We start from the raw sequence: 23,597 nt of genomic DNA on the forward strand, positions 1-23,597 counted from the left end.
TTTCTTTTGAGTGTGGCTTGGTTTGTTAAATTTCATCCCCAGACGCGTTTTTCCGCTTTTTTCAGTATTACAAGTTTTAGTAATTTTCTTTGGTTGTGTGGAGAATTTCGTTTTATTTTTTTGAAATTCGTTAGATTATATTTTTGTCAACATTTTGGGTTTATTTTCGTTTGTTATTTTTTGTTATTTTTCTAATAATAATAGTAAATGCATAATTGATTTCCTTTTTTTGACGGGCGAATAATAAAAAGTAACGCGATAGTTACTTTTACTGGTAACTAATTACTTTTATAGTGGAGTAACTCCGTTAGTAACTCAGTTACTTTTTTGGAGAAGTAACGAGTAACTATAACTAATTACTTTTTCAAAGTAACGTGCCCAACACTGCGCCTATGCTACTCGGAAATGATGCATCAGCAGCAGTTTGAAAAGAGGCGGTGGCTGATTTCAAATGTATCGGAGGTGTTAGTCTTCACCTTTCTGGTGTGTTGGGGCATCACTAGTGATAGAAGGAATCCTAATGAGTGGGTTGGGTAATTGGCTGAGCAAAATTAGGGAGAAAATGGGGAAAATTAAAAATAAAATTATCTAAAAAAAAAACAACGGAAAAAGCAACGTGTCTGTCCCAAAATAGGATTTGCTAAATCGATGACTGCGTCAAAAAAATCCAAAATCTGTTCCTTTAACTACCAATCCTCCTCTTCTCCTACGTGCCATCTTGCCACCGGAGACGAAAGAAGCTGCTAAAAATCCTCCTCAAAAAGGTTTCCAGCAGAGGATTCTACCCAAAAAGTCTTTTAGGGATTTTGAATTGCCATCACTGTGGCCACACCCACAGAGCACATAAGTATACATTATTAAATTAATAAATTATTTATTTATCAACAACTAGATGATCATTAGAAATAATGTTGTAGCCATATTGATATATTTTATCTAGTGCTTTTCTGTTTAATCACTATCAATAGGTTTTGATATGATTTAAAGACCAGAGATATCTGAATATCTATGATTTTAATATAACCAATGAAAAGTTGTGTATTTGATATTTTTAACTAATGCATATAATTCGCATAAATATGTAACTGCAGGGGGCAAGTGTTCTCTGAAAAGGGGCAGAGGGTCCAATATCAGTAATATCAATTTTTACCTAAAACTAGAAGAAGAAGAACAATCATATTCTCATCTAATGCTTTATTATCAATAGTTAAACACAATAAATCAATAATGATACCAGGAGTCATAACAACATGTATTTTCTGATACATATTCAGAATACAAATTCAATTTTATTATCTAATGAGATTTTTCCATTTTTCATTAATCTGTCACTGAAGCTCAGAGTCTAATCTTGTAAATCATATGAATATAAAATATATTTATTCATATATTAATCTACATATAATTCACTAACTATTCTTTGTCTTTATAAAGTAATAAAATCTCCCTCATGTTCCACACTTCTATACTGAAGAGCAGCTCTAACACTGAACATAATCTGTTTATAAAGTGACCACAATTTAATAGATGATCAGTTTTTATCACATAACCTCACAGATGATCCATAATCAATATAGAATCCAGCGTAGAGGGGCTGAGTGAATGTGGTGTGGAGTGTGTTTAGGAGGGTCATTGTATCAGAGACGCTGTAGAAGGACACAGTTCCTGCACTGTGATCCACATACACTCCTATTCTGGAGGATGGAGGAGCTGAGAGAACAGTCTGAATGTTGTTGTGGTAAAAAGAGAGAGAGGAAGAACAGTATAGACTCCAGGACTGACTGTTGTATCCAAACCCACAATCATCACCCCATCCTTTCCTACTGATCCCTTTATATGAGACTGAGATGTACACACACCCTCCCCATTCAGTGCTCCACTCAACCTCCCAGTAACAGCGTCCACACACACTCTCCTTACTCAACACCTGATACCAGTAATCATATCTCTCTGGATGATCAGAGTATGACTGATCTTTATTACTCCGCTTCACCACTCTGTTCTTCTCAGACAGAATGAGAGAACGATAAGCTGTGTTTGGATCCAGAGTCAGCCGACAGAAATCTAAAAAACAACAGAAAAAAGAAAAACTGTATTTTATTCAGCTGTATGTGTGTTTGTGTAAGACTGTGCATTTGTGAATGTGTGTTTGTGTGTAAGAGTGTTGTATGCACTTTGTGACTGTTTGTGTGAGAGAGTGGGTTTGCGTGTGTGTTCGTTTGCGTGTAATTGTGTGTGTTTTTATATGTCTGTCTCTGTGTGTTGAGAGGGAAATTGTCAAAGACAGTGTGTGTGAGTGTTGTATGTGTGTGAGAAAGTGTGTGTGTGTTGTGAGGGAATTTGTGTGAGGGTGTGTTTGTATGTGTGTGAGTGTTGTATGTGGTGTGTGTGCGTGTGTGTGTGTGTTATACATACTCTGCAGAAAGTCTTCTCTGGTTTTTGGTTCTGAGGGTAAAATCTGGACTGCTGCAGCTGTGGAGACACACACACACACACACACACACACACACACATCAAGACCTGAATGAATCGATTGAGGACAGGGTATAAAATCTATAAATGTCATGTGATCTACTTTTGTTTTCTGGGGTCCAATCACAGAGAGAATAAATCTATTAAAACAGTGACATCACTGAGACTAGCAGTAGCAGCAGCAACGCTTTAAAATCTAGTAAAAAGTTTTTCCAGAACAGAGAAAGAGAAAGTTATTCCAACAAAAGCAGAATAAACTCTTTTTAACACTCTTGATTTCATTTTTTTTTCGATGCACTGGATTAATAAACACATATATTTATATCTATAGACCTTCAGCTGAGTGTGAATTTGTTAAGTGAACCAGTAATACACATATTTTAATACCACTGGAAAAGTAAAGAATAGAATAGAATACAGTGGTGTAGAATAGATCCAGATATCTGAAGAGGATCATTTATCTAAAAGCTCCTCACAGAAAGTTGGTTATGAATGATGTCTGATGTCTGAGACACTGATTTATCATCTTTTTCAGAAGATTTTAAACTGAAAGATATTTTTAAACATTCCTTCATGATCTAAAATAAAATAGTCCACAAAACACGTGTAGATTCACTGAGGGTTCTAGATAGTAAATAAAATGTCTATATTAATACTGTAATCACAGAGAACCCTGCATATCATCAGCAGCTCTGTAAAGAAATGTTAGTGGGTTTGTTTCTCTACAGTGATCTGAATAAAATAACTTGTATTCTTCTGACTGACAGCAGGACAGCAGCTCTCACCATGTGGAGGGATTTTCCTGAATTCCTCTCTGCAGAATTCCTCTAGTCGCTCTTTCAGCTCAGAGAGAGATTTCCTCACTCCATCAAATGAGGGATGTTGATGGACAGTGATGCTGGGAGAGTCCTCAGATCCAGAAGAGACACAGAGAGACTGGAAACTCTACAGAGAGAAGAAACACAGTGGAGGAAGATAAAGGTGGAGAAGAGAAATGAAGGAGCTCAGAGCAAATTAGACTAAAGAGAAACTTGGGATTCCAGACAGCTTTATTTATTGGAGCTTCATGAACTTTTGCTGAGAGGAGTTTTAGAAGCTTGATGAGGAGCAGCTTCCTCTGGAGATCAGTGAGAGTTACCTGGAGGAAATGGATGTGATCCTCTGTGTGTGAAAGCTGCTCCAGCTCAGTGTGTCTCCTCTTTAGATCAGCCATCTCCTGCTGCAGTTTCTCCAGGAGTTCTTCAGCTCCACTCAGTTCAGCCTTCTCCTGATCTCTGATCAGCTCTGTTACCTCAGAGCGCTTTTTCTCAATGGAGCGGATCAGCTCAGTAAAGATCCTCTCACTGTCCTCCACTGCTGCCTGTGCAGAGCGCTGTTACACACGCGCACAGAGATACAGACAGACACACACACACACACACACACACACACACACACACACACATACACAGTCAGTACAACATATTATATTTTTAATGAGTCATTGAGGTTTTTGGCTAGGTGGCACATATGTTGGTCAGTTAGCTAATCTGTCATTTTGAACAGCAGAGTTTTAATATGAAAAAAATGTGACTTTATGTCAGATTGTTTCTCAGTTCTCACTTTAAGAGTGTTTAAAGTCTGTTTCAGCTCCTGCAGCTTCTTCTGCTTCTCCTGGATTCTCTGCTGGAGTTTCTTCTGCATCTCTTTCAGCTGATTCTATCAACACATACAATTTATGATATTTAGCAAAACACGGCAGGTAGGTGGGTGTTGGGTGTTAGCTGGTTACTTATTCACTAACTGGTCTGACCTGTTTACTGAAAAGTTCTGTACACAGCTTTATTGCATTTCCTCAAAATGTAAAGACTAATATACAGAAATAATTTTCTCAAAATTGCTGAACGGATAAATCATACCTATTTTAGACTATGAATCTGATTATCATGATCTGATTCTGAATGACTTAATAGTTCTCACCTGTTTCTCAGTTCTTTCTGTTGTAGCAGGAACTGTATCATGACCCTTGTGTTTATCCATTGTACATAAATAACAGATACAGCTCTGATCAGTACGACAGTAGATCTCGATCAGTCTGTCATGCTGAGAACAGATCTTCTCTTGGAGCTGGGTGGACGCTTTAACCAGCTTGTGCTTCTTCCAAGCAGGAACTTCATAGTGAGGTTTAAGGTGAGCTTCACAAAAGGAGGCCAGACACATCAGACAGGACTTGATGGCTCTGAGTTTTCTCCCGGTGCAGAAATCACACTCCACATCTCCAACTCCAGCGTAACGGGGAGCAGGAGAAGCAGCTTGGAGTTCTGTGTTCTTCTTCAGTTTCTCCACCACTTCAGCCAGCATGTTGTTTCTGCGTAGAACAGGCCTTGGAGTGAAGGTCTCTATGGGGGCAGCTGTAGATCCCCCTCTGATCCTCCCGATCCCAGCAGCCATTAATACACACCATACAGAAACTGTGTCCACAGGGAACAGTCACTGGATCCTTCAGCAGATCCAGACAGACTGGACAGCTGAACTGATCGTGATCTACTGAAATACTGGCCTCTGCCATTTTCCTGCACTTCTAGACTGAGAGAGAGCAGCACTCTGAGATCACTTTCATTTACTCTGAACTGAGCAGGAGGGACTTCCTGCTTTACTGCTGTTCAGAGTGACACAGAGAGGAGGAGGAGAAAGAGAGGAGGAGGAGAAAGAGAGGAGGAGGAGAGAGAGAGGAGGAGGAGAAAGAGAGGAGTAGTAAGAGAGGCTAGATGTGATTGGAGGAGCTCAGCAGTTTAAAGTAGTGAATGAAATAAACTTTAGCTTGTAAGAGTTTGTTCTTCTCTTTTCTGCCTCAAAAATACAGATAATTTAATCTGATTATCAGATAATTCCAGTGTAGTTGGTGGACACTAGGACATGGGAGTGTTGAGGGGTAATAGGCTGCCTGTAGCTTTAAGGAGAAATAGATGGTTTACAGAATAGAGAGTGGAGATTACAGGTGAGCTCATTAGGGGAGTGTACCTGCAGCAGTAAGAGAAGCAGGTGCTGCTGGGTATTGTAGTTTTATTAACTAAGCTGCTGTTGGTGCAGGTGTGTGTGAGAGAGGAGTAGAGGAACAGAGCTGAGCAGGTGCTGCTGGGTAATGTAGTTTTATTCTGAACAGGTCCTGCTGGGTATTGTAGTTTTATTGACTGAGCTGATGTTGGTGCAGGTGTGTGTATGAAAGAGGAGTGGAGACTCAGAGAACACAGCAGGTGCTGCTGGAAGGTGTTTTACTGAACTCGTGGTATTCAGTGGTAAGAGACAGTAGAAGCTGTTCAGGGTTCATGAGAAGGTTGGGTGCTTCTGCCTCCATGTGCTGAGAGAAGATGTGTTCAGACTACAAGGGAACAGAGCGTGGCTGATTGTTGAGGAGAATGGCCACTGTTTTCTATGGAAGCGTATTGTTGCCACTTATGATTAAAAAAAACTTCAACATGTCTTTATAATGAGAAACTTGTGTTTTTTGAGTTCTTACGTTTTTAAATAACTGATAAAATCAAGATACTTTCTTATAATTATGATATACTATGTTGTTTTAACATCATAATAACTCGTAAAAACGAGAGAGTTTCTTGTTATAAAGACATGTGGCAGTAAGACTCTTGCGTAGTTTTCTACTCTTTTCTGCCAGAATTATTTTTGTGTTTCTTTCTTGTGTTTTTTATTTCTCTCTTCTTTTATATTTTATTTTTGGTGCTTTCCTCAAACTCATGGGTTGTGGAAGGTAATATTGTCGTCTATTGTGTTTAATGAAAGTAAAATTTTAGCACTTATTCTCTTTTTTTGTATGACTTTAGATTTGGGTTGCTGCTTTCTTTTTTGTGTTTTTGGTGGATTTTGCTTCAATAATTGTCATAAGTAGTATTTTTCTGTGCTTATGTTCATTTATTGTGCTCAGTGAAATACGAATTATTAATTATAAGGGTTACAATAGTGCTGGGCAGTCTGACCAAAAATCTGTATCACAATATTTGTAGAAAATAAAACATTATGGTCTGAAAATAAGTATTTTATTATTGTAGGGTTCACTTTGTCCCAAAAAATTACGCAGTATATGAAGGAATGCATTTACAGAGGACAGATGCAGGATGTAAACTGTAGGAAGTAAAAATATATATATATGCTGACAACTTTAATACTGCTTCCTTTTCAAAACTACTTATTGTAACAGAATTCTATAAACACAATAAACCGTCCAAAAATACAGATTTTTAAAAAAGTATTCAAAGCGATATTTCTCAAATGTTCTGTTTTATAAATAAGACACATATTTAATAACAATGTACAATATTGTTCTTGGAGCCATTAGAGGCCCTAAAGTACAGGAGCATCTCAATAAATTAAAATGTTATCAAAAAGTGAATTAATTTTAGTAATTATGTTTTATGAGTAGGTGTTGGAGATTTTATAATATTTGATAATAAGTAAAATTGAGTTGTTATTACAGAGTGTATTTGTGGATCTGTAATTATATTAGTAAGCTGGCTCTGCTCTGTGGATTTCTTTACATCTTAATTGCTTCTTTATTTGCTTTTCTTTTTTCCTCTCTTTTCTTCCCTGGATTTTAATGCCGCTGTGTGGGTGGACTGGGGTCGGTGGGGTAGGAGTGGGAGTGGGTGGGGTGGGTTAATTGTGTTTATTTGGAAGTATCTGTCATATGTAACATTGTTGTGATTCTTAAAAAAGAAAAACAGTAAATATATTAATAAAAATACATATAAAAGAGAGCAGTAAACCCACTGGGCTTTTCTAGAACGTGTTATTATATAGTAATAAATCAGATTTTAATACTGAGCTCATGCTAAGCTAACACTAGCCTGTCTCTGTAGCTGAATTCTGAACTAAACACGTATGACCTGTTCATCCTGTGGTTTCTGTAATCACTGCAGTTATGTCCCAGTCTCGTTCAGTGTTTTTAATTAACTGATTTTGGGATTTTATTTACTTTAAAGATTTTAATGTGAATCTCAGCTCTGCTATCTTGCTGATTAGCTTCACCATGCGACCTGAAGTTCTTAACTTTCATTCACCACCAGGTGGAGCCAATTATACGTGTTGTAATTGTGTTGTACCTACAGTTATATGGGTTTATATATTAAAAATGATGGATAGCATTAAAATTTACAATAGTGGAAATATAAAAAAGGATATTTTTATATATAAATAAATAAATATTTACATAAAAACTAGACATAACTATTAAAAAATTCTAAAATCACATAGTTTTGTTTTATTGTATCATTGTATATATAAATATATTCTCGTCTTAGTTTATATACATATATAATTGTATATGTATATTGTATGTTTGTGCATATTGTGTTATTGTACAGTAGAGGATGCATGTATGATCTATTTGTGCTGTGGTTGCCATATTTATTGCAGGTGACAAATAAAGCTGCATCATCCCAACCTGTGTCCATCTTTACCAACCAGAGCAGAAGATGAACATAACAGGGGTCACATTTATACAAGAATAAAAGTGTATTAATTTATTCAGAAATCACTGGTTATAAATTACAAAAAAAAAATCTACAATACCTAAAAATCTGTACAAGTGACAGAATAACATTTCATGAATTCATAATTCTGAGAAGCAGCCCTTTAATTTGATTGAAAACATTTTCTTTAATTTACACATATTTATACTCATACTTTTATACTTGTATAAAAAAGAAAGAAGAAAGTTTCATTTTTCGTTTGACACCATCATCCTGTATTTTCTTATGAACTATATAGAAGGTATGAATTGAAAAATGTGAAGAACTCAACTCTGGAACCATCATTAGATTAATGGAGTTTAAGGAATTAATCTGAAGCTCTTTATCTGTGTGATAATCAATATTCAGATATTGGAGCTGTTTGGAAGAAGAAGGATGATGATAATTGAATTTAAAGGACTGAGATGTTCTGCTGAAAGCTGTTATTAGAACAGTTCTACTGTGAGCTGTGAAATGAGCTGAAGCTGAAAGAAGATGAACTGCAGGACAACAAGCTGTCTGATCTGAACAAGAAGAGGATCATTAGAAATGATGATGTATCCATATTGATATATTCTATCCAATGATTTTCTGCATAGTTATGATTATTAATATTTTAATATGAATTAAAGACCAATCAGAGACATCTGAATATCTGTAATTTTAATATAAACAAGGAGAAGATCTTTTCAACTAGTGCATATAATTTGCATAAATATATAACTGTTTTCAAGTTTCAAGAGCTTCTAAAAGCAGGGGGTAAAAGTTCACTGCAAAAGAGTAGAGGGTCCAATATCAGTAGTCTCCCCACCCATACAGCACTTTCTACCTGAAACTAGAAGAAGAAGAACAATCATATTCTCATCTAAAGCTTTATTATCAATAGTCAAACACAATAAATCAATATTAATATCAGGAATCATAACATCATGTATTTTCTGATACATATTCAGAACAGAAATTCAGTTTTATTGTACAATGACATTTTTCCATTTTCAATCTTCTCTTAATGAAGCTTATAGTCTAATCTGCATATTACTGTAAATATTTTAACACAATATTTTGATGATCACATAAAATCAAAGTCTGAATCTGCAGCAGTGTGTTTAAATCATACGAGAATAAACAATATATTTATTTATATATGAATCTACATATAATTCACTAACTGTTCTTTATCTTTATATAGTAATAAAATCTCCCTCATGTTCCACACTTCTATACTGAAGAGCAGCTCTAACACTGAGCTGAACTCTCACTCTCACCTTTAACTCCTCCCACCATCACCAGTGTTCACTTTCACACAGTCTGGAAATGATCTTTATAAAAACGTGGATCATTAATAAATCAGTGAGAGTTATTTTTTACATCTATTTATAAAGTGACCACAATTTAATAGATGATTAGTTTTTATCACATAACCTCACAGATGATTCACTACCACTAACATAGAATCCAGTGTAGAGGGGCTGAGTGAATGTGGTGTGGAGTGTGTGTAGGAGGGTCAATGTATCAGAGACGCTGTAGAAGGACAGAGTTCCTGCACTGTGATCCACATACACTCCTAGTCTGGAGGATGGAGGAGCTGAGAGAACAGTCTCGATGTTGTTGTGGAAGAAAGAGAGAGAGGAAGAACAGTATAGACTCCAGGACTGACTGTTGTATCCAAACCCACAATCATCACCCCGTCCTTTCCTACTGATCCCTTTATATGAGACTGAGATGAACACACACCCTCCACTCCACTCAACCTCCCAGTAACAGCGTCCACACACACTCTCCTTACTCAACACCTGATACCAGCTATCAAATCTCTCTGGATGATCAGAGTATGACTGATCTTTATTACTAAACTTCACCACTCTGTTCTTCTCAGACAGAATGAGGCGATTATGAGCTGTGTTTGGATCCAGAGTCAGCCGACAGAAATCTAAAAAACAACAGAAAAAAGAAAAACTGTATTTTATTCTTCTGTATGTGTGTTTGTGTAAGACTGTGCATTTGTGAATGTGTCTTTGTGTGTAAGAGTGTTGTATGCACTTTGTGACTGTTTGTGTGAGAGAGTGTGTTTGCGTGTGTGTTCATTTGCGTGTAATTGTGTGTGTTTTTATATGTCTGTCTCTGTGTGTTGAGAGGGAAATTGTCAAAGACAGTGTGTGTGAGTGTTGTATGTGTGTGAAAAAATGTGTGTGTGTGTTGTGAGGGAATTTGTGTGAGGGTGTGTTTGTATGTGGTGTGTGTATGCGTGTGTGTGTGTGTGTGTGTGTGAGTGTGTGTGAGTGTGTGTGTGTGTTATACATACTCTGCAGAAAGTCTTCTCTGGTTTTTGGTTCTGAGGGTAAAATCTGGACTGCTGCAGCTGTGGAGACACACACACACACACACACACACACACACACACACACACACACACACACACACACACACACATCCAGACCTGAATGAATCGATTGAGGACAGGGTATAAAATCTATAAATGTCATGTGATCTACTTTTGTTTTCTGGGGTCCAATCACAGAGAGAATAAATCTATTAAAACAGTGACATCACTGAGACTAGCAGTAGCAGCAGCAACGCTTTAAAATCTAGTAAAAAGTTTTTCCATAACAGAGAAAGAGAAAGTTATTCCAACAAAAGCAAAATAAACTCTTTTTAACACTCTTGATTTCATTTTTTTTGATGCACTGGATTAATATACACATATATTTATATCTATAGACCTTCAGCTGAGTGTGAATTTGTTAAGTGAACCAGTAATACACATATTTTAATACCACTGTAAAAGTAAAGAATAGAATAGAATACAGTGGTGTAGAATAGATCCAGATATCTGAAGAGGATCATTTATCTAAAAGCTCCTCACAGAAAGTTGGTTATGAATGGTGTCTGAGACACTGATTTATCACCCTTTTCAGAAGATTTTAAACTGAAAGATATTTTAAACATTCCTTCATGATCTAAAATAAAATAGTCCACAAAACATGTGTAGATTCACAATAGATTCTAGATAGTAAATAAAATGTCTATATTAATACTGTAATCACAGAGAACCCTGGATCTCATCAGCAGCTCTGTAAAGAAATGTGAGTGGGTTCGTTTCTCTACAGTCATCTGAATAAAATAACTTGTATTCTTCTGTCTGACAGCAGGACAGCAGCTCTCACCATGTGGAGGGATTTTCCTGAATTCCTCTCTGCAGAATTCCTCTAGTCGCTCTTTCAGCTCAGAGAGAGATTTCCTCACTCCATCAAATGAGGGATGTTGATGGACAGTGATGCTGGGAGAGTCCTCAGATCCAGAAGAGACACAGAGAGACTGGAAACTCTACAGAGAGAAGAAACACAGTGGAGGAAGATAAAGGTGGAGAAGAGAAATGAAGGAGCTCAGAGCAAATTAGACTAAAGAGAAACTTGGGATTCCAGACAGCTTTATTTATTGGAGCTTCATGAACTTTTGCTGAGAGGAGTTTTAGAAGCTTGATGAGGAGCAGCTTCCTCTGGAGATCAGTGAGAGTTACCTGGAGGAAATGGATGTGATCCTCTGTGTGTGAAAGCTGCTCCAGCTCAGTGTGTCTCCTCTTTAGATCAGCCATCTCCTGCTGCAGTTTCTCCAGGAGTTCTTCAGCTCCACTCAGTTCAGCCTTCTCCTGATCTCTGATCAGCTCTGTTACCTCAGAGCGCTTTTTCTCAATGGAGCGGATCAGCTCAGTAAAGATCCTCTCACTGTCCTCCACTGCTGCCTGTGCAGAGACCTTTTTACACACACACACAGAGACACACACACATACACATACACATACACACAGAATTACACACAAACAATTACACACACAAACAATTACACACACACACACACACACACACACACACACACAATTACACACACACACACAATTACATACACACACACACACACACACAATTACACACACACACAATTACACACACACACAGTGTAGGAGCCACATTTAAGTTTATTTTGCATGGACTTATGTTTTCTTGTTTTTTGCATTTTGTGAGCTTGCGCCCTGCTTAGATGGTGAAGGACGTTGCCTCGAGTGTATGAAGGGAGGCCAACTGCGCATGACGAGAGGAGAGCAGACGCAGCATACAGTTATTGACCTCGCTCGCTCGCTGGTTGACTCACCTGGCTGACACGCTGCTTGCTGAAACCTTTTTGTGCTGCAGTTGTGTTAATAATAGACTTTATCATTTTTGCATCCCATTGCATTCTTTTATTTGTATTTATTTTACTTTGTAATAAAAACGGCAACTATTCCAGATAAACCATCTCCATTGGATTATTTAGAGCGTGCGTCAGACACTGCCAACCTGCCTTCTCACCTGGAGGAAAACAGATAGGACAGGGGCTAAAGGAAAGGCAAAAACCTGTTTTCGCCAGTACAATTAGTCAATAACTTCTGCAACACTGGATTACTTCGGAATACTTGGAAAAGGAGAGACCATTGCACTGCGCGCTGAGGACAAAAGGAACTCTCGGCGTGCGCGCGAAAGTGAGAACAAAGGAATCACTTCAAGGGGGTATGTACAGCAAAAGGCCAGAAGATTAAGAAACTTTTTCGTTTAAGAAAAATCTTTGGATTATTTGGAAGCAAGTTTGATTCGTGTTTTTCGTTAAGATTTTTTGGACTCCTTGTTTTTTGTAATTAATACCGGCCAAATTATTATTAAAGCTGCAAACGCAGTTTATTTTTGAAGGACACCCGACGTTTAAGTTTGAAAGGAAAAGGAACTGCTTTGAACTTTGTTGGACATTGTGGAAATTGAATTACTTGAAAGAAGGAAAGGAATCATTTAACGTTAGTTAGTATATTAATATTAATATTGATATATATTAAGGATTACTGATGTAGTTAATATTGATATTGATATATTGATTGATATTAATTAATTAATTAATTAATTAATTAATTAATTTTATAATTAATTTTTGTGACCTTCTCTAATAAAAAAAAAAAAAATTCTGAGACACCTGTTACAAATATGGAGGACGAAACACTGACGCGAATGCGCAAGGCAAGGCAAGGAAAGTTGTCTCACATTACTAGGAGAATTCACATCTTAACTGACTTAATGGCAGACAATGAATTTATTGATGAAGTGAAACAAAATATGTCTAAGTTTAATGACCTTTTTGAAGAATTCAAAGCGTTACATGCAACATATGCGGATATGCTTGAGGAAACCACACGCATGGAAGATGAAGAAAAATGGTATAAGCCGAAACTTGCGGATATTGTTGCTTTTATTGATAAAGTGTGGGGATGGATTAAGTCTGTGGAAAACCCTAGCTCCCCTAGCGCAACTGAAGTGACTTCTTCAGCCAATGAAGTGCTTCAAACCGCCCCATTAGTTTCTGGCACAGTCCAGGTAGACCTAGATTCAATAGATACGCAATCGCATAGGTCTAGCGCTTCATCAGACAGATCCCACACATCCACCCGATCTTTGCGCATTAATGCTGAAGCAGAGCGAGAAGCTTTATTGGCTAAAGCATCTAAACTGCAGCAAAAACATGCAATTGAGGAACAGGAGCAATTGTTGCGCAAGCAAAGACAAGCGCTGGAGCTTAGCGTTAAATTGGATGCAGCAAACGCAAAAATCAAATACTTAAAGGCTGCAGAAAGGAACCCCCATGGTCCCATTTCTTTTGATTTAGACACAGCTCATATGTCTATGTTGGAAGGAGGAGCATCACAAACTGCACATATTGAAGAGCTAGAAAGTTCAATGTCTTTTCTTGACACCCCATCAGTGAAACCCAAAGCAGGTGTTGCTCATGTTAACGTTCCTCTGCTTAATCCAGATCCCGGCAGACATGCATCACCCCCCTGGCCCACCAGTAGTGACCAGGTGCAGTACACGGCACTACATGAAGTGCCCGTATGGAGGTGATTCAAGTATTCCCCCACTAGCTCAGCCAGCTGATAGTTCTGCTCAAATCACTTTGCTTACACAGCCCTCTACTCAGCAAATCTTTGAACCTCAGCTTATGGCACCGCAGCCACCAACTTGTCTTCAGTCACCACCTCAGCCTCCGCTTCAAGCTCCTCTGCAGTCTCAGCCACTGCAGCTACCTCATCTGCAGCCTCAGCAGCCACAGCCAGTGCCTCCGCCTCATCTGTCACCACCTCAGCCTCCGTTTCAAGCTCCTCTGCAGTCTCATCCACTGCAGCTACCTCATCTGCAGCCTCAGCAGCCACGTCCATTGCTGCAGCCTCAGCAGCCACAGCCAGTGCCTCTGCCTCATCTGCGACCACCGCAGGCTCGGCCTCAGCTTCAACTGCAGTCTCAATTGCCACCTCATCCACAGTTTCAGCCTCAGCCTCAGGCTCAAACACCCTCTATGCCCAGCTCGCCACATGACAGTCACATGATAAAGGTATTGGAAAATCAAAATGAATTGACCAGACTCCTCATGAAACAACAGTTGTCATCCACCTTACCACTAGGTAGCATTCCGTTCTTTGATGGTGAGGTCCTCGAATATAAGTCATTCATTCACAGCTTTAAAAACATGATTGAACGTAAAACCGATAACCATAGAGACCGTTTACAATTTCTCATTCAGTACACAAAGGGCCAAGCCCAGCTGTGAATATATGGCCCCAGATAGAGGATACCAAAAGGCCTTGAAATTACTGAAGGAAAACTTTGGCAATGAGTACCAAATCTCTTGCGCTTATTTAGAAAAGGCCCTCTCATGGCCTCAGATCAAACCTCAGGATGCCAAGTCCCTGCAAGATTATGCAATGTTCTTGAGGAGCTGCTGCAATGCAATGGAAGAGATGTCGTACATGGAGGAGCTGGACACCATATCCACCATGAAAAGCATTGTGGTGAAGTTGCCCTATAAACTCAGGGAGAAATGGCGCAACAAGGCGTTTGAGTTACACCAACAACGCGAAAGCAGGGTAAGAATTGTAGACCTTGTCTCTTTTTTGGAAAAACAGGCTCGCATAGCAGGTGACCCCATGTATGGTGATCTCCAAGACCAGTCAGCTGTTAAAGGAAAGGCAAAGGCTTCTGTTAAAACAAGGCCTTCCAAGCCCTCTAGCAGTAGCTATGCAACTAGTGTAGCCCATGTTGTAGGAGCAAATCCTGACCCATTATGTCCATTTTGCAGCTATAAACATGCACTAAACTCATGCCAGAAGTTCATGAAAAGGGCCCATAGAGACAAGTTAAGCTTTTTGAAAACCAAGGGCATCTGCTATGGATGTCTTAACCCAGGCCACATTAGTAAAGATTGCAATAGGCGTCTTACTTCTAATGTGTGCAAACGAACCCATCCCAGCATCCTTCACATTGCAACCAAGGAAACAGACAGTCCATCTGTTATTAGTGTAGCAGAGTCTTGTGGTCATATAGGGGCCGGAGACCATGAGAGTGTTCTTTCCATTGTTCCGGTTAAAGTCAAGGCAGCAAAGGGCAGCCATGTCATACAAACATACGCTCTGCTGGATCCTGGGTCTTCTGCCACTTTCTGCTCGGAGGCGCTCATGACACGTCTCAATCTAAGAGGAAAGAGAGCACACATACTTCTGCGCACCATGAACCAGGAAATGTCAGTCCCAGCACATGTCATATCAGGATTAGAGGTCTCAGCACTGGACAGCGACACATTCTTCCACCTTCCTGACACCTTGACTCAAAAGGATATGCCAGTAACCAATAGCAGCATCCCCAAGCAAAGTGACCTGGCGCATTGGGCGTACTTAGGTAAGGTCACTATTCCCTCCATTACTTCAAAAGTGGAACTGTTGATTGGCACAAATGCTCCACATCTATTAGAACCATGGGAGGTAATACATAGCCAAAATGGGGGCCCCTATGCAGTTAGAACACTGTTAGGGTGGGTGGTAAATGGGCCATTGAGAAGTGCTGCTGGTACTGGAGGTAGTGTGACAGTCAATAGGATCTCCGTTGCAAGTCTGGAAAAGCTGCTAATCTCACAGTACAATCAGGATTTTCAAGAAAATGCATCAGAGGAAAAGACAGAAATGTCTGTCGAGGACAAAACTTTCCTACGCATGGCGAATGAGGCAATACTGGAGAATGGCCACTACAGTTTGAAGCTTCCTTTCAGGAAAGACAATGTGTACATGCCAAGCAATAGGCAAATGGTAGAACAGCGTCTGTATAGCCTTAAAAGAAAGATGTCAAAGAATGAGCAGTTCAAACAGGAATACACAGCATTTCTCACTGACGTCTTTAAAAACAACTACGCAGAGGAAGTCCCACAGGAGGAACTCCTGCAGCCACCCGGAACAACCTGGTTTTTGCCACACCACGGGGTTTACCACCCTAAGAAGAAAAGGCTCAGGGTAGTGTTCGACTGTGCTGCATCATTCCAAGGTGTGTCGCTCAACACCGAACTGCTACAGGGTCCAGACCTCAACAACTCTCTTCTTGGGGTCATCATGAGGTTTCGCAAAGAACTCATTGGAATCATGGCTGACATCAAATCGATGTTCCATCAGGTCAGAGTGGCAAAGTCTGATGTGAACTACCTGCGATTCCTTTGGTGGCCACAAGGTGACATCAGTCAGACCCCAAAAGAACATCGTATGCTTGTGCACATCTTTGGTGCGGTGTCCTCCCCAAGTATTGCAACCTATGCTCTCCAAAAAACTGCCACTGACAATGAAATATGCTTCCCCCCTCAGGTAGCAGAGACCATCAGGCACAACTTTTATGTTGACGACTGTGCCAGGTCAGTGTCCAGAGAGTCCGATGCCATCCAGCTGGTAAGAGATCTCACTGCATTGTGTAGCAAAGGTGGGTTCCAGCTAACTCAGTGGGTGAGCAATAGTCGTGCAGTACTGGCATCCATTCCCAAAGAGCACAGAGCTAAAGATATTAAGTCACTTGATCTTGACAAAGACAGCCTGCCAGTTGAAAGAGCATTGGGACTGCAGTGGTGTGTAGACTCAGATAGCTTCCAATTTAACATAAACCTAAGCCAAAAGCCACATACACGCAGAGGCATACTGTCTGTTGTCAGCTCTATCTTCGACCCACTCGGCTTTCTTGCTCCTCTCATTCTTCCAGCCAAGCAGATGCTACAGGAGCTCTGTCAGGCGGGCTTTGGGTGGGATGAGCCTTTGCCACAGGCCATAACAAAGCGATGGATGGAATGGACCAACAGCTTGGAGATGATCAAAGGCTTCAGTGTGCAGCGATGTCTGAAACCAGAGGGCTTCGGAATGACCAGGTGCGTTGAACTGCATCATTTTGCCGATGCCAGTGAGAGTGGCTATGGCTCTGTAAGCTACATCAGACAGGTGAACTGTAAGGATGTAGTGTAAGTCACCTTTGTACTTGGCAAGTCTAGAGTGCTACCCTTAAAGAACGTCACAGTGCCAAGACTGGAGCTGGCAGCAGCTGCTCTTGCAGTTAAAGTGGACAGAATGCTGAGAAAGGAGTTACAGCTTGACTTAGAACCCTCTGTGTTCTGGACAGATAGTCAAACGGTGCTTAAGTACATTGCCAACGACCAAGCCAGATTTAAAACCTATGTGGCAAACAGGGTCTCATTTATACGAGACAATACAGAGCTGTCACAGTGGAGATACGTAGGCAGCAAAGACAACCCTGCTGATGACTCATCCAGAGGGTTGAATGCCAGAAAGTTCATGGAGCAGAAGAGATGGATTCATGCACCAGAGTTTCTATGGAAACCAGAGGAAAGGTGGCCAGTAGTGCAGGCACTAGGCCCCATGCTTCAGGATGATCCAGAGGTTAGGAAACCCAGTATTCACAACCATGGTGAAATCTAGAACCCCTACTGACCAGCTTATCGTGCATTTCTCAAACTGGATCAGCCTCTTAAAGGCTGTAGCTTGGTACCTCAAACTAAAGAGAAATTACATGCTGAAAATGAAAAAAGGAAAAGAGCTCATCCAATTCACCCACTCCGACAGGTCACAGTCGAGCCAAAGGGTATAAAGCCCTGTAGTGAACAGCATCTAACAGTGAGAGATCTAGCGGATGCAGAAAGGGCAGTTGTCATATACATTCAGAGACAAGCTTTCGCTAATGAATTCTCAACATTGCAGATGACACCTCCAAGAGTATCCAAAAGCAGTAGGCTGTGTAGGCTCGATCCTGTACTGGATGATGGCCTTCTGAGGGTAGGTGGCAGGCTACATCGATCCGCAATGCCAGAGGACGCTAAACACCCCTGCATCTTGCCCACAGATTCACACATTTCAGTACTGTTGTTACGGCACATTCATGAGCGCAGTGGACACAGTGGCAGAAACCATACGCTCTCAGAGCTCCACAAGAGGTACTGGATTATAAAGGGCAACTCGGTAGCGAGAAAGGTGCTCTCCAAATGTGTCACATGCCGCCGTGTGAGAAGCAAAGTAGGCCAGCAGAAAATGGCAGACTTACCGCTGGAAAGAATCCTACCCGACCTCCCACCCTTTACCAACGTTGGACTGGACTACTTCGGCCCGATTGAGGTGAGGCGAGGGAGAAGCACCATCAAAAGGTATGGAGTAATCTTTACTTGTATGTCCAGTAGAGCCGTTGGAAATTGCTTATACTTTGGACACAGACTCATGTATTCATGCTTTGAGAAGATTTATGTGCAGGAGAGGCCAAGTCAGGCACATCAGGTCTGACAATGGGACTAACCTGGTGGGTGCGCGTGCTGAGCTGAAGAGGGCCCTGATGTCTCTCAATGAGAAGAAAATTCAAGATGCCCTGCTTCCTGATGGCATTGAATGGAGTTTTAACCCACCAGCTGCATCACACCATGGCGGTGTCTGGGAAAGACTGATACGATCCGTACGGCAGGTGCTCTACTCCACTCTGCACCAGCAAACCACTGACGATGAAGGCCTTCATACCCTGTTCTGTGAGGTGGAGGCCATCCTGAACAGCCGCCCCCTTTCCAGAGTGTCCTCAGACCCCCATGATCTGGAACCGTTGACCCACAATCATCTCCTTTTGCTGAAGACCATGCCCAATCTGCCCCCTGGAGTCTTCCAGAAGTCCGACATCTATGCCAAGCGCCGCTGGAAACAGGTCCAGTACATGGCTGATCTCTTTTGGCTCAGATGGACAAAAGAATACCTTCTCCTGCTCCAAGAAAGACAGAAATGGACAAGCACAAAGAAGAACTTCAGTATCGGAGACGTTGTCTTGGTGGTCGATCCCAGTGCTCCACGAGGGTCCTGGCCATTAGGAAGAGTCCTGGAGACCACCTCAGATTCAAAGGGTCTGGTCAGGTCTGTGAAGTTGAAGACAAAGACGTCAGTCCTTGAGAGGCCCATTACCAAGCTGTGCCGGATCCTTGAGGCTGACGATGAATCCTGATGACAAGCCTCAATGAGGTCACTGATAACACTATACAGGGAAGTAGTGTTTTTTAGTTATTTCGTTTGATTTACATACTTACCTTTCGATTGGCTTACATACTTACCTCATTAGATGACTGTTCTATTTGGCTTATTTTTGTTAAACATGTTTGATTAAAACTTTATTACTTGGCTCCTTTTTGTATATTATAAAATAATTGATTCTTGGAGAACAATTAGGGGCCGGGGTGTAGGAGCCACATTTAAGTTTATTTTGCATGGACTTATGTTTTCTTGTTTTTTGCATTTTGTGAGCTTGCGCCCTGCTTAGATGGTGAAGGACGTTGCCTCGAGTGTATGAAGGGAGGCCAACTGCGCATGACGAGAGGAGAGCAGACGCAGCATACAGTTATTGACCTCGCTCGCTCGCTGGTTGACTCACCTGGCTGACACGCTGCTTGCTGAAACCTTTTTGTGCTGCAGTTGTGTTAATAATAGACTTTATCATTTTTGCATCCCATTGCATTCTTTTATTTGTATTTATTTTACTTTGTAATAAAAACGGCAACTATTCCAGATAAACCATCTCCATTGGATTATTTAGAGCGTGCGTCAGACACTGCCAACCTGCCTTCTCACCTGGAGGAAAACAGATAGGACAGGGGCTAAAGGAAAGGCAAAAACCTGTTTTCGCCAGTACACACAGTGAGTACAACATATTAGATTTTAAATGAGTCATTGAGGTGTTTGGCCAGGTGGCACATATGTTGGTCGGTTAGCTAATCTGTCATTTTGAACAGTAGTGTTTTAATATGAAAAAAATGTGACTTTATGTCAGATTGTTTCTCAGTTCTCACCTTAAGAGTGTTTAAAGTCTGTTTCAGCTCCTGCAGCTTCTTTTGCTTCTCCTGGATTCTCTGCTGGAGTTTCTTCTGCATCTCTTTCAGCTGATTCTATCAACACATACAATTTATGGTATTTAGGAATTTCTATGAATTATGATCTACAGATATTTGTGTTACTTTCACTCTTATTCTACTGAGTTTTACTATGAGAAAAACAGGGCAGGTAGGTGGGTGTTGGGTGTTAGCTGGTTAAATATTCACTAACTGGTCTGACCTATTGAACAGTTCTGTACACAGCTTTACTGCATTTCCTCAAAATGTAAAGACTAATATACAGAAATAATTTTCTCAAAATTGCTGAACGGATAAATCATACTTATTTTAGACTATGAATCTGATTATCATGATCTGATTCTGATGATTTAATAGTTCTCACCTGTTTCTCAGTTCTTTCTGTTGTAGCAGGAACTGTATCATGACCCTTGTGTTTATCCATTGTACATAAATAACAGATACAGCTCTGATCAGTACGACAGTAGATCTCGATCAGTCTGTCATGCTGAGAGCAGATCTTCTCTTGGAGCTGGGTGGACGCTTTAACCAGCTTGTGCTTCTTCCAAGCAGGAACTTCATAGTGAGGTTTAAGATGAGCTTCACAAAAGGAGGCCAGACACATCAGACAGGACTTGATGGCTCTGAGTTTTCTCCCGGTGCAGAAATCACACTCCACGTCTCCAGCTCCAGCGTAACGGGGAGCAGGAGAAGCAGCTTGGAGTTCTGTGTTCTTCTTCAGTTTCTCCACCACTTCAGCCAGCATGTTGTTTCTGCGTAGAACAGGCCTTGGAGTGAAGGTCTCTCTGCACTGGGGGCAGCTGTAGATCCCCCTCTGATCCTCCTGATCCCAGCAGCCATTAATACACACCATACAGAAACTGTGTCCACAGGGAACAGTCACTGGATCCTTCAGCAGATCCAGACAGACTGGACAGCTGAACTGATCGTGATCTACTGAAATACTGGCCTCTGCCATTTTCCTGCACTTCTAGACTGAGAGAGAGCAGCACTCTGAGATCACTTTCATTTACTCTGAACTGAGCTGGAGAGACTTCCTGCTTTACTGCTGTTCAGAGTGTCACAGAGAGGAGGAGGAGAAAGAGAGGAGGAGGAGAAAGAGAGAAGGAGGAGAAAGAGAGGATATATGTGTGGTGCTCAGCAGTTTAAAGTAGTGAATGAAATAAACTTTAGCTTGTAAGAGTTTGTTCTTCTCTTTTCTGCCTCAAAAATAAAGATCATTAAATCTGATTATCAGATCAGTCCTGGGACCTGGGAGTGTTGAGGGGTAATAGGCTGCCTGTAGCTTGAGGGGAAATAGATGGTTTAGAGAATAGAGAGTGGAGATTACAGGTGAGCTCATTAGTGGGAGAGTACCGGCAGCAGTGAGAGAAGCAGGTGCTGCTGGGTATTGTAGTTTTATTGACTGAGCTGCTGTTGGTGCAGGTGTGTGTTTGAGAGAGGAGTAGAGGAACAGAGCTGAGCAGGTGCTGCTGGGTATTGTAGTTTTATTAACTGAGCTGATGTTGGTGCAGGTGTGTGTATGAAAGAGGAGTGGAGACTCCTGCTGGAAGGTGTTTTACTGAACTCGTGGTATTCAGTGGTCAGGTTAGTCGAGTTCAACGCCACATCAGCTCGTCAGCTATTTCGTGGCAGGATAGGTAACGTCTATTCACAAGGTTCTATGATCTCGTCCTCAGAAGAGGACTCGTAGGTCGGTAACAGTACAGACACATTCACTCACACACTCACACCTAAGGGGCAATTTTCAACCAAGTTCCAATTAGCCTGAACGTGCCGTCTTTGGACTGTGGGGGGAAACCGGAGAACTCGGAGGAAACCCACGCAGACACGGGGAGAACGTGCAAACTCCGCACAGAAAGACCCGGGTCGCCCCAGCCGGGAATCGAACCCAGGCCGTCTTGCTGTGAGGCGGAAGTGCTACCCACTGCGCCCTGATGTTCAGTGGTAAGAGACAGTAGAAGCTGTTCGGGTTCATGAGAAGGTTGGGTGCTTCTGCCTCCATGTGCTGAGAGAAGATGTGTTCAGACTACAAGGGAACAGAGCGTGGCTGATTGTTGAGGAGAATGGCCACTGTTTTCTATGGAAGCGTATTGTTGCCACTTTTGTGGTTTATTGTGTTTAATGAAAGTAAAATTTTCAAAAAAATAATTAGCACTTATTCTCTTTTTTTGTATGACTTTAGATTTGGGTTGCTGCTTTCTTTTTTGTTTTTTTGGTTGATTTTGTTTCAAGAATTGTAATTAATTATTAGTATTTTCCTGTGCTTATGTTTATTTATTGTGCTCAGTGAAATACGAATTATTAATTATAAGGGTAAATAGATCTGGGCAGTCTGACCAAAAATCACAATAATTTTTCAAGTTACTGACAGTTTCATGGTATGTCAGTATTTTTTTTTTTGTATTATTAATTATTTATTTATTTTTTAAGGCTTATTTTTCAGAGTTTGTAGAAAATAAAACATTAAGGCTTGAAAGTAAGTCTTTTGTTACTGTAGGGTTCACTTTGTCCCAAAAAATAAGCAATATATGAAGGAATCAGTTTGCGTTTACAGAGGACAGAATCTATACTGTAGAAAGTAAAAAAGAAATATTCTGACAACTTTATAAATATTTTAATAGACCTCTATAAACCCAATAAACTGTCCTAAAATACAGGTTTTTTAAAGTATTCAAAGTTCTATTCTATAAATATGATAAATATTAAACAAAAAGTTTAAAATCAATGTATAATGTTGTTCTTGAAGCCATTAGAGGCATTAAATTACAGGTTTATCTCAATAAATTAAAATAATATCAAAAAGTTAATTAATGTTAGTAATTCAAAACAAAAAGTTAAATGCATATATTATATAGATTCTTAACAAACAGAGTGATCTATTTAAAGTGTTTATTTCTGTTAATGTTGGTTGGTAATGATTATGGTGTAAGCCTCCCTGCCATGCCGCATTGATGCAGTAATTAATGCAAAAGAATTGAGTGCATTTACTGTACATACTTTTCAGTACAATGCCAACATTTCTGAGTTAAACATCTTTTTTTTCATTTGGTCTTTTATAATATTCTAATTTTCTGAGATAATGACTTCTGGGTTTTCATTGGCTACAAGCCATAAACATCAGCATTAACAGAAATAAACACTTTAACTAGATCACTCTGTAATGAATCTATATAATATATGCAGTTCTCTTTTTGTATTGAATTACTGAAATAAAATAAACTAGTGTATTGTGCACTTTAGTGTTCAGTGTCATTGTCAGTTAATTCAGTAAATTAATTAATATATGTTTTATTTTTTTAAATGTATTAATATATGAGTGTATCTTAACTGTGTTAATATAAGTGTATATTTTTGATACCAGTCTTTTGGGGT

At 40.2% G+C, this 23,597-nt stretch overlaps 1 protein-coding gene and 1 pseudogene across 1 annotated transcript; both read right to left on the reverse strand.

The window, feature by feature from the left end:
- Positions 1-1,268: 1,268 nt before the first annotated feature.
- LOC111189150 (tripartite motif-containing protein 16-like) lies at positions 1,269-5,044 on the reverse strand (annotated as a pseudogene).
- Positions 5,045-8,976: 3,932 nt separating this feature from the next.
- On the reverse strand, positions 8,977-21,247 carry LOC125780525 (tripartite motif-containing protein 16-like). The gene is made up of 6 exons (XM_049476469.1): positions 20,587-21,247; positions 20,163-20,258; positions 11,491-11,724; positions 11,138-11,297; positions 10,276-10,332; positions 8,977-9,903 (listed from the first exon to the last, which is right to left on the reverse strand). Exons 1-6 carry the CDS (start codon positions 21,178-21,180, stop codon positions 9,377-9,379), a joined length of 1,668 nt encoding a protein of 555 aa, XP_049332426.1. The 5' UTR covers positions 21,181-21,247; the 3' UTR covers positions 8,977-9,376.
- Between the last annotated feature and the right edge of the window lie 2,350 nt (positions 21,248-23,597).

The sequence above is a fragment of the Astyanax mexicanus genome, chromosome 1, assembly GCF_023375975.1.
Source record: "Astyanax mexicanus isolate ESR-SI-001 chromosome 1, AstMex3_surface, whole genome shotgun sequence".
Lineage (NCBI taxonomy): Eukaryota > Metazoa > Chordata > Actinopteri > Characiformes > Acestrorhamphidae > Astyanax > Astyanax mexicanus.